The sequence below is a fragment of the Coregonus clupeaformis genome, chromosome 10 (genome assembly GCF_020615455.1).
Source record: "Coregonus clupeaformis isolate EN_2021a chromosome 10, ASM2061545v1, whole genome shotgun sequence".
In the NCBI taxonomy this organism is placed as follows: Eukaryota; Metazoa; Chordata; class Actinopteri; order Salmoniformes; family Salmonidae; genus Coregonus; species Coregonus clupeaformis.
Window position 1 is genome coordinate 32,559,375 of NC_059201.1, and position 11,569 is coordinate 32,570,943.

Here is an 11,569-nt window from a genome sequence, read left to right on the forward strand (position 1 = left end):
TGTATTTGGCTAAGGTGTATGTAAACTTCCGACTTCAACTGTAGATTTACATTTTAGTCATTTAGCAGACGCTCTTATCCAGAGCGACTTACAGTACAAGTACTCTCTGACAGAGAGAGCTTTTAGCTGGTCTGCTCAACACAGATTAAATGTATACTTTGTGATAGAAATGCTGTATCTTTATATCAGATCAGCGATGCCATCCAACATAAAGAGGGTGGGGACAGTGAGATAGTGGGCAGTCGTGACAGAAAGGTGGGTCATCATAAATGATTCGAAAAACAACAAAGTGTCACCCGGGCACTTGTTTTGGTAAACAGCTGAGAGTTGGGGCTGGAGAAATGTAACCACTCTCAAATTCATAGACAGAGCTACTCACCATCGATTACATTTTAACCATGTTTTGAAGCTATACAGTGTTTATTTAGAATGACATTGTTTACAAACAATGGAGTAAAACAAGCTTATATTTTGGGTATGACAGTTAAACTAAGCTCATGAGGCATTTATCATTTACGTTATTCAAGAATCAATGACAGTATGAATCCTAAATGGATGTACCAATCCCAGATTTCCCCTTTAATCCAGATGGATGCTACACTGGTAAGCACATGATGAATACACCAGCAGACTGTGTTAGTGGTGCCAATGATGTCATACAGATCCATCTAAAATGATGGATGGTGCTGTTAGCACAGAACTGTCACACTGGGGTGCAAAAAGACACATGGACTGACATTTAATTAAATAAAACGTACATTAGAATGAGAGAGTTGGATTCACCCGAAATGATGAAAAAAAACAAGGGTTCAGTGCAAAGTGTCTCTCCTTTCCAGTACAACATGATCACTTCAAATAACAAAACATACATGTATAATCTCTAATCTAATTGTTGAGAACAGATATGTCCAGGGGCAGGAATTGGGAACAGTTCTGGGCACCACAGTGGCATGGTTTCCTCTGGAGGGTACCTGTCCCACTGGCCTCTGTCCAAGGGTCACTCTGAACCAACCTCTCCACAGAGGGCATATTGCTATAGCCCCCTGAGTAGTCAAATGTGAGCTCCTCCTGAGGGGTGATGTCCCTGCCAGCGAACAGGGCCAGACTGGGCACAAGGGAGTGCACCCGGACAGGCACCATGAAAAGGTTGGGCTGGCAGGAGTGGTTCAGAAAACGCCCCACATTCCCAACCACAGTTGGGTCCACAAAGGTCTCACTGACCGGGCCCTGGCCAGCATGCTCCCGCACAGCAATGATGTAGTTGTTGTCCTCAGGTCCCTGAGCAAGCTGTCTGCGTCTGGCCTCATCAAAGCCGATCACCTCCCCAGCATACTCACACACAAAGGTTCCACAGGGGATGGGCTCCAGCGCTCGCACCCCCCAGCCCCTGTCTTCTGTGGGGTAGACACACAACTTGAGCCCCAGGCCTCTCTGGACCACCCGGTTACAGCAGGCCTCACTACAGCCACACAAGGCGTTACACTCAAACACAGGCCTGCAGTAACCAGTCTCTGTATCCCCCTGGTCTTGGAGTCGGCCGTGGCTGTCGTACGTCTGTCTGCATGTCTGTCCGTATGTCTGCAGGCAGGAGCAGCTCTCTCTAAGGCAGGAGTGGGCGTGGCAGGAGCATCCAGGAAGAGTCACCTCACTGGGGTCTATGTCACATCCTGGCCCCTGGATGTTCTCTGGAGAATACTGAAACCAAAGAGACAGATGGAGGAGAGGGGACAGATTTTTTTTTAAAAATCAGATACAAAGGTAAATCAGACCAATAAAAAAATAAAAATAACAACCACTCAAGGTATTTGGCTCTGGGGGATATAACTTGGTTAGAAGAGATAGTTACAGAGTAAAAGCTTTTTCAATCCCACATAGAAGTTATGTTTTTTCATCCCTGTAATAGCATCCAATCCTGCACAGCTATGCTGCTTTAAGCAAGCCCTGGTGAAAATCTCAAAGAGAAAGACAGAAAGGAGATTGTTAAAGTGGTGCAGTTCCGAAGATTCAGTAGTTAGCCTATTTCAGATTCTCTCTATTTCACCCAGACAGTCCAAGTGGTGGCCAGTGATGACATTGTGCTGCCACCAGCTGGCAGAAAACAGTTTAGACAGCATGAATGATGATATACATCGCTCTTTATACCTGTGTCTACAGCAAACTCATTTTGCCCCGGGGACCGCATTTGGTCTTAAATGAGGTCCGGAGGGCCGCACTGAGAATTGGTTATAAATTATTTCCTCGCCATCAAAATTAGCAAAAGATTGTCCTCTAGCCATCGTATTTGGAATTTGCGATCCTCCCTGACTGTCTAACTTTAATTTAGGTGATTATTAGCGAGCTGGACACAGTCAGGTAACTGTATAAATGTAGGTGCATTATCATTTCTACACAGTTTCGATTTGAAAGTATATAGAAATTGTTTTCCCTCACAAAAAATAGAATCTAAATATATATCATTTTTTTCACTCAAACCACAGTATGTGAGACTCACTGAGAAATCAATACAAAGGGGAAGTATTGTGTTGTCTGTGCTGTGGCCTCAATGGTTTCAACTTCATGTTTTTTTATTGTTGTAGCTAGAAGGGCAGCAGTTCACTTATTTTATCAGGTACTAGAACAGACTTGATGTGGCTTATTCTACATTTTAGTAATTTAGCAGACGGTCTTATCCAGAGCGACTTACAGTTAGTGAGTGCATACATTTTCATACTGGTCCCCCGTGGGAATCGAACCCACCACCCTGGCATTGCAAGCGCCATGCTCTACCAACTGAGCTACACGGGATTCTAAGAATAGTTTTTTAAAATGTTCCTATTGCAAAGAAGTAGGTTGTTGCACCTTTGTTATTCCCCCTGAATATAAAGAAAACTGCTTCTTCATTGACTTCAACCTGGTTCTCATCACAGAGAACTGTTTACAAGCACCAATGCAAGAAGTTCCAATAGTTTCATTATCACAATGTAGCATAGGCCAAGTAACTATGCTTTATCCATATAAACAATTATGCACGTGGAATAATGGTGCCTGACAAACAGTGACAGGTTTTTCATATTTCTTACAGATAGCTGGCTATTTGTATTGGATGGGCTAACCAGTCAGCTACCACTAGCTACAATAAAGCGTTTTACCTGAAATGCAGGATATTCTTCTTTGCTGACATTACCCTCTCGTAAAACTGGAACATTTTCGAGACCCTTGCAAAAATCCTGATCAAAAACCTTTATTATACTCATGATTTCTAGCTAAATGTTCAGCTCTCAAAGTTAGCTAGCTAGAGAAATATGTCAAAAGAGAAAGGGCACTACAACAGTCGAAGAAGAGACGCTTCCGGAACGTCTATTATGAATGTTTTACAATTTCGCCACCTAGCGGCCTTCGAGCACAATCTCACTATCGCACTTCAGCAATTTTTGCAGTAGGTGGCGCTATGAGACTTTACAAAGAGACCCACTTACAATAATAGTGTGTGTGTGTGTGTGTGTGTGTGTGTGTGTGAGACAGAGGTATTTTACAGTAGGCCATTGTTATAGAGCTAATAAAAACATGGCCATACGAGGGGACAGTGTCCTGTGGTTCCCACATCATATGTGCACAAACAAATGAGGTTGAACCCAGCTGGAGAGTGAGGGGGACAACCTGACACATGCATGAGTGAGGAGCAAGGACCTTCCCTTCCTCTCCAACAGGGGGACGCCTTGCACATGGCAGCTTCGGAAGCCACCAGTGTTACCTTGGAGATAATGACACACCAAATGAAAAACAGTGAGTGACATCATCCATCCTGTAATGATGGGGCTTTGGAAGCACCGCGCTCCATCTGTTCCTCAGACCCATGGGGAGGGGAGGGGAAATTAAGAAGGAAAGTCGTGATTCCAGGCTTCTGTTTACCCTCTTCCTCAGTCACTATCCTGTCCTGTCCAATATGGTGTGATATTGCTGGGAGAAATACTGCCTGGCCTTAAAACAAACAATGCGGTCATCAGGATTTCGATTAAGTTAGCTTTTTGTACAAAGGCATAGATGTTGGACAGGGTGCACATTTCATATATCTTGTCAGATTTTTTAAACGTTTTTTATTTTCAGGGGAGTCATTTGGGCAGTTTTCAGCTCTATCCGTACCATGGCATGATGTTGTTTTCATGTTGTCATATATAATAAATGCATAGGTTTGTACTCAAGTGGCTGAAGGAAGCAGATGGGGAGAGAGGTCACATTGCCACATTGCTGGCTGGCATTTCAGCTGCACACACAACTGACCATTTGTCATCTTCCTCTGAGAATACTCCCCCTATCCTCTCTCTTTTACAATGTCCTTGCGCAAAAACTCATTTTGTCATTTTGAATTTTACTGAATTTCTCCTGGGAATGAAATATAATGTAAGCCAAATTATTGCCGTTAGGGCATTGAAGACGACACTGGATGCTCACCAACAAAATTACTTTTTAGGGAAACTGACTTTAGATATTGTGATGTCACGAGAGGCTGTGTCCTGGAGGGACGTTACATTCCCCTGAGGTGGCTGCAAACCCAGACAGCTATGGCTCCATCTGCTGGTATGGTCGGGAACTCCAACCCTCTGTGGCCAATCTTCCCACGCAGCTGAAACCAATCAGGGGCTGATGGGCTGGAGTTGTTTGGAAGGGAAGAGACACGGTCTGGAGGGTGGGCTCGGGGAAGAAGAGAATTGTGTTATAATTTCGTTAGTTGCCGAAGACCTTGAATAAAAATCCTTGTTTTGGTTGAACCTGGACTCCTTGCACTACTTGGGCAACCCCGGCTGAAAGCTGTGTAGCCTCTCGTGACGTCACAGATGGTGGAGAATACAGGCACGCTCAAGCGTTAATAGTGCATGTCAGAGGAGGATACCGAAGGTTTGATCACACAGTTTTCCAAGTTGGCCGTAGGCTCCCCGCCGACTGAAATGGAGGACATATTGAAAGCCCTTGTTGCTGGCCAGCAAGCCCAGATGCAAGCAAACGTGGCCCTCTTGGAGGAGCAAAAGAAAGCCAACCTTCTGAAGGCAGAGGAATTGCAGTTGCAGAGACAGAGGGTGGTCCAAAATACCCGCCCAATAAAGGCAAGTGACTTTATATCTAAGATGGGAGCTACCGATGACATTGAGGCATACCTGCATGCATTTGAGGCCACGGCCACTAGGGAAGCCTGGCCCAAGCAACAGTGGGTTGGTCTGTTAGCCCCCTTTCTAACCGGGGAAGCGCTGAATGCTGTCCGGGACCTGGGCCCTGACCAGGTTACTGACTATGATGCCCTGAAGTCTGAGATCCTCAGCAGATATGGACTCACAAAATTTGGTATGGCCCAGCGCTTTCACAGTTGGACCTTCCAACCAGACCAACCTCCTCGGGCGCAGATGCATGAACTTGTCCGAATCGCAAGGAAATGGCTGGATCCGCAGAGGAATACAGCAGCGGCGGTGGTGGAGGCCGTTGTGGTGGATCGTTACCTACGCGCCCCTGCCTTATGAGGCAAAACGGTTCATCAGTCAACAGGCCTTGACCACGGCTGATCTGACCGTGGAAGCTGTGGAAAAGTACCAGGCCACAGCGGAGATGCTGAATGCTTCCCGAAAAGACCCCAGGAGTGCGGCCCCACCACAAATGGGAAGAACCCGTCCCAAAGGACCCCAAGGTCTCGAACTCAGCCGCGTCAGGACTTATCCCGGCTCCAGGGGGAGCCAGAAACCAGGCGGGTCCAAGAAGAGTACACCAGGATGGGGAACCTCGACAGTGTTACCGGTGTGGGGAGATGGGACATATCTCCTGGCAGTGTGGGAAACCAGCCGATGAACCTATGCCCACTGCGGAGTCCTCCAGCTCAGCACCCACACACCGTTTGCCTCGCTCTTGGGAGTCGTAGATGGCGGCCCAGATCGACCCCCACCTGCCCGGTAACTGTGAATCACCATGATGTGGAGGCCTTACTGGATTCTGGTAGCCGGGCCACCCTGGTGCGTAAGGATTTGGTGGGCCCAACGTGTCTGACCCCGGGAAAGTCCTCCCAGTTTCCTGTGTCCATGGGGACACCAGAGAATACCCCATTACTGAACTTACAATGACCAGCACACGGGGAACCATACACACGACGGCGGGGGTGGTTGATTCCCTCCCCGTCCCTGTCCTAATTGGACGAGACTGCCCAGCCTTTTACCCACTCTGGAGAGAGTCTCAGGAGAGGATAACCCGAGTACCTCGGAAACGGAGAGGCAAGACTCATCCTGGGAAGGCTCCGGTGCAATCCTCCGAATTACTCACTCCCGCCCGGGCTCTGATAGGGATGGCAGGTGCCCAGACCGACACAGAGACGGAGCTACAGAATCTGGACAAAGAACTGTCTGGTCTGAAGGGGACCGCTGAGAGGTATCGTTTGTTAAAGCAACAGTTAGACATGAAGACAGAAGAGTTAGATATCCTCCAGGCTAAACTCCAACAGAGCTCCTTCCCTAAGCAACAGGAGGAGCTGGAGAGGCTGCGCAGGACCATCGAGGAGTGTGAGGAGACCCTGCGCAGTAGTAAGGAGGTCCAGAAGAAGGCAGAGGAGAAGTACAAGGTGTTGGAGAACAAGATGAAGAATGCGGAGGCAGAGAGAGAGAAGGAACTGAAAGCTGCTCAACAGAAGCTAAACTCTGCTAAAACCAAGGCTGATGCGTTCAGTAAGAAACTCAAGGAGAGACAACAGGAGGCTGAGTCCCTGGTCCTAGAGGTGGAGGAGTTGAAGAGAGAGCAGGCTGGCAAGCACCACGGAAATGCGGACGCCCTCTCCCGGCGTGATGCCTTCTTCACTGCCTTTACCCCGACGAGGACGTCGGTCCCGAGGAGGGGGATGTGTGATGTCACGAGAGGCTGTGTCCTGGAGGGACGTTACATTCCCCTGAGGTGGCTGCAAACCCAGACAGCTATGGCTCCATCTGCTGGTATGGTCGGGAACTCCAACCCTCTGTGGCCAATCTTCCCACGCAGCTGAAACCAATCAGGGGCTGATGGGCTGGAGTTGTTTGGAAGGGAAGAGACACGGTCTGGAGGGTGGGCTCGGGGAAGAAGAGAATTGTGTTATAATTTCGTTAGTTGCCGAAGACCTTGAATAAAAATCCTTGTTTTGGTTGAACCTGGACTCCTTGCACTACTTGGGCAACCCCGGCTGAAAGCTGTGTAGCCTCTCGTGACGTCACAATATGGATAGAGCTTTTAATATTATTGATGGCTGTCATGCAATGATGATTAATTGATCGATGAGCCCAGGTCTGTACAATCAGCAAAATGCAGTGTTTTTTTTCTTTCTTATGTCCTCCAATCTCTATAAAATATACACTTTTTCAAACTCCCATCAGCACCTGTTTGTCCTCTTACTGTGTGCTCCTGCCTCCCTGTCTGCTGAAAAATAAGCAAACAGTACAGGTTGAAATAGGATTTAGCTAGACTGTATAACATTCTACCCTCACATCTTGAAGTTTATCTCTCTGGAATCCCCCAGTGCTGTAAACTCATTCACACAAATACATTACATTTACCAATGGGAGTTTGCTATCCAATACAATATAGGGAGATAATGTGCTCTGAGTAAGAGGGAATGTGTTTTTGAATGGATTCCCCAGATGGAAATTGGTGCTAAAGTACCGGAAGTACCAGCTTGTCTTTCTCAATAAGGGTCTCTACATGATTAATATGACTTGACAATGGTGTTTGACAATAGGATTAAGCACATTCCTTACCTCCTGTTCTCTTGATGACAAAGCTTGTTGGGGGTCTTTAATTACCTCTTTTGTCTTTTGGATTTAATGAGAAGACAACATCACAGAAGACCTGGGCTTTGAAGGGCATAATACAAGTGGTTGGACAGCCAATTAACCAAAGTTGATTGACTTGGCTTCAAATTGCCAGTGATGCTGCTCTCAGCTTGTGAGGAAAGTTGCTCAGTGGCATGCTGCTCACTGTCTTGTTTGACTTTGGAGAACAACAAAAACACAATTTCAAAGGCTCTCCCGTCTCCCTTCGTTAGTCCGAATGGGCTTGATTACTAGGACTCTCCACGTGCTAATTCCCTGTGCTTCTCAAAGGGGCCTCCCATCACGGTTCTCCCAGTTCATAAAAGAGTGGCACCGTTTCTGGAAACAACATTAGAGGTTGCCAAACAAGGAGGAATGGAGAAAGGTAAAAAAAAGAAAGAAAGAAAACATAGAAACAAACAAAGAAACAAATATAGAATAATGAAACACATTAACAGACATGGAGATGACGTAGTATGACACATTGATTTTAAACCATCACTGCTGGAGCACAAACTCAACTGTTTTTTTTACAGTCGTGTGAAGTCTGATGACTAAATTGTTACCCAACTAAATACATTTGATGATGAACATTACAACAGCAACAAAACAGCCAACTAGATGTTCATACAGTAATGGAATAGAGGACACTGAGGAGTCTTTCATGTTAACGCAAGGGGAACCAAGGGAATCGCATGCCTGCTGTTGCAAGTCTGAACAAGCCACTGGTGAGAGACTCTCTGAAGGTGTCATGGTGATCTTTCTTCACAGCACAGGCCAACAGTGACTTCTCACCCATTACTCAGCTCCCTTGTCCGCTCTTCTATGCTCTTCTCTTCTGACGGCAGGTTACTGCTGCCTGCCTGCCTGCTTGCCCAGGGGGAGGAGGCCCAGAGGAAGGAGGAGAGGGCCATTCCATAGATTTATGTCTCTCACAAAGATGGAGAAGAAAGGTTGAGGTCATAATAGAGTAAATTCTGCTGATTTGAAAATCATTAAACCCTTAATGTGGCTGAAATGGAAGTAATGGAGAGGAATGGCCCTTGGCCTTAGGGTACGGTGGTTGAGTGCCAGACTAGAAGGATGAAGATAGGTCTGGGTGAGTCTGCAGAAAATAGAAACACAGCCATTGACATTACAGCTCAGACAATAACAAAAACAATAGACCCTACAAATACAATATAATATATACATTCAGTCATCCTATAATGAGGATAAAGAATGTGCTTGAAATAAATGCTAAAATACACCTTGAATAGTTTTTTATTATATCAAACTAAATAATAATTATTATTTTCCCATTCCATGGCCTTGAGCGATCTGTGAGCAGCGTGCCCAGCCAAGCTCAGGCAGGCTTCACCCTTTAAAAAGCCTTACTCCTTCAAGAGTCTCCACTCCCTGAAACTCCCTGAATCCAATCGATTCCCTTTGTCTACTTCCACTTACCCTGCTATGGCTCAAAATCCATGTTACAGATGGGATATAGTCAACTCTCTGCACCGTCTTACCAGAGGCTTGCAGCTTGTTTAGTTGTGGAGAGACAAAAAAATATATTGCCTCATTTGTCATTTGTAGGTGTTTGACCTTAACATTGTTTTAAAGACATATTGGACTATGCTCAGTAACTTCAAGGTGGGATGTCAAAGGAGTCAATCCTCTGAATAAAGTTATCTATAGCATCATTATCAACTGAACATGATGTTAAATAGCTTGGAGAGGTTCTATGGTTTCCCCCATCATGGAGTCCTATAGCAACTGTTTCGCTCGCCTTAGTTTTATTTTTGTTTACAATACCATTGACATCTCTAAATCACTGGCAGTTGAAAAGATAACTGTGAGTGTTATTATGATGTTTAGATGTGTTCCAGACACATTTTAAAGCCAGATTGATGCAATGACAAATGAAGTCATAAAAAGTGTAGGTGACAAATGGTGATATTTGTCATCTGGGGTATTTCTCTGGGATAGAGCAGCGATGATGTCAAGGAGAGCTTCGCCTCCATCCCCTGGTTATAAAACACAGACCCAGGAGCAAATTTAACTGACCTCAGACCCTTTGGAAGCTTGAAGAACGATCTGGCCTTAATGGCTCTGTACTCTTGTAATCTCCGCCTGGCACAGCTAGAAGAGGAATGGCCACCCCACCGAGCCTGATTCCTCTCTAGCTTTCTTCCTAGGTTCCTGCCTTTCTAGGAATTTTTTCCTAGCCACAGTTCTTCTACATCTGCATTTCTTGCGCTTTGGGGTTTTAGGCTCGGTTTCTGTATAAGCACTTTGTGACAACTGCTGATGTAAAAAGGGCTTTAAAGATACATTTGATTTATTGATTGTTATTTAGTCTCTGTGTCCATGAGATATATATATATATGAGAGAGAGAGAGAGAGAGAGAGAGAGAGAGAGAGAGAGAGAGAGAGAGAGAGAGAGAGAGAGAGAGAGAGAGAGAGAGAGAGAGAGAGAGAGATTCAGATTCAGAGATTCAGATTCAGAGTGTTTTATAGCTAGGGTTGCAGGTGTGATTGCAGGGTACAGTGAAAATCTTAGGCTTCGAGCTCCAACATGCAGGACTAGTGAATTAATAGCACTGAATACATAATAACAACTGTGGCAGTGATTAATAAATACATGTCCATTGTGGTGGAGGCAGAGTAAAGGCTGCTGTGAGGGTGGGTGGAATGACCATAGGGGGAGCAGCAGCGTGATCATTGAGTGAAATAAAACAAAAAAGTAATAATATATATATTAACAACTGCCACAGTGATGAATGTCATTTGGGTGGGGGCAGAGTAAAGTCCGTTGTCCAGGTAGCAGGTAAAGTCAGTGAGAGTTGAGGGTGTGGGGGCAGAAATGTCGATGGTGGGGAGTAGCGAGGGCAGTCTTTCAGTTTTTACCATGATGTTCCTGTACTGCCCATGTCTGAGTGATTGAAGCGGGGAGGACAGGGCATGGCTTGGGTGGCTGGGGTCCCTGATGATCTTCTTGGCCTTCCTGTGACACCTGGTGTTGTAGGTGTGCTGCAGGGCAGGCAGTGTGCATCCAATGGTGCATTCAGCTGCATGTATCACCCTCTGAAGAGCCTTGCGGTCCGCAGCGGTGGATTTGCCATACCAGGCTGTGATGCAGCCTGACGGTATACTCTTGATGGTGTTCCTGTAGAGAGAGAGAGAGAGAGAGAGAGAGAGAGCGAGGGGGTGGGGGCGATGGATCCCCATTAGCTGACGCCAATGGCGACAACTACAGTTGTCTTACTGTGGGCCGACACATAAAGAAAAGACAACAACAGACAAAAGACAATTTACATCAGTGGAGGCTCCTCAGAGGAGGAAGGGGAGGACCACCCTCCTCAGTGAATTTCATGAAAATTAAAATGGTAAAACATTTAAAAAAGTTATCCTTTTTAGATAAAACTATACTAAATATATTCACGTCACCAAATAATTGATTAAAACACATTGTTTTGCAATGAAGGACTACAGTAGCCTCAACAGCACTGTGTAGGGTAGCACCATGGAGTAGCCGGAGGACAGCTAGCTTTCGTCCTCCTCTGGGTACATTGACTTCAATATACAGTGCATTCGGAAAGTATTCAGACATATTTAATCCATTTTTTAATAAGGCTGTAACGTAACAAAATGATGAAAAAGTCAAGGGGTCTGAATACTTTCAAAATGCACTGTAAAACCTAGGAGGCTCATGGTTCTCACCCCATTCCATAGACTTACATAGTAATTATGACAACTTCCGGAGGACGTCCTCCAACCTATCAAAGCTCTTGCAGCATGAACTGACA

At 45.7% G+C, this 11,569-nt stretch overlaps 1 protein-coding gene across 1 annotated transcript; it reads right to left on the reverse strand.

Annotated features, from left to right (window-relative positions):
- Positions 1–459: 459 nt before the first annotated feature.
- LOC121575866 (histone-lysine N-methyltransferase SETMAR) lies at positions 460–3,295 on the reverse strand. Its single transcript, XM_041889155.1, has 2 exons — positions 3,129–3,295; positions 460–1,695 (listed from the first exon to the last, which is right to left on the reverse strand). The coding sequence occupies exons 1-2, from the start codon at positions 3,231–3,233 to the stop codon at positions 886–888; spliced, it is 915 nt and encodes a 304-aa protein (XP_041745089.1). The 5' UTR covers positions 3,234–3,295; the 3' UTR covers positions 460–885.
- Between the last annotated feature and the right edge of the window lie 8,274 nt (positions 3,296–11,569).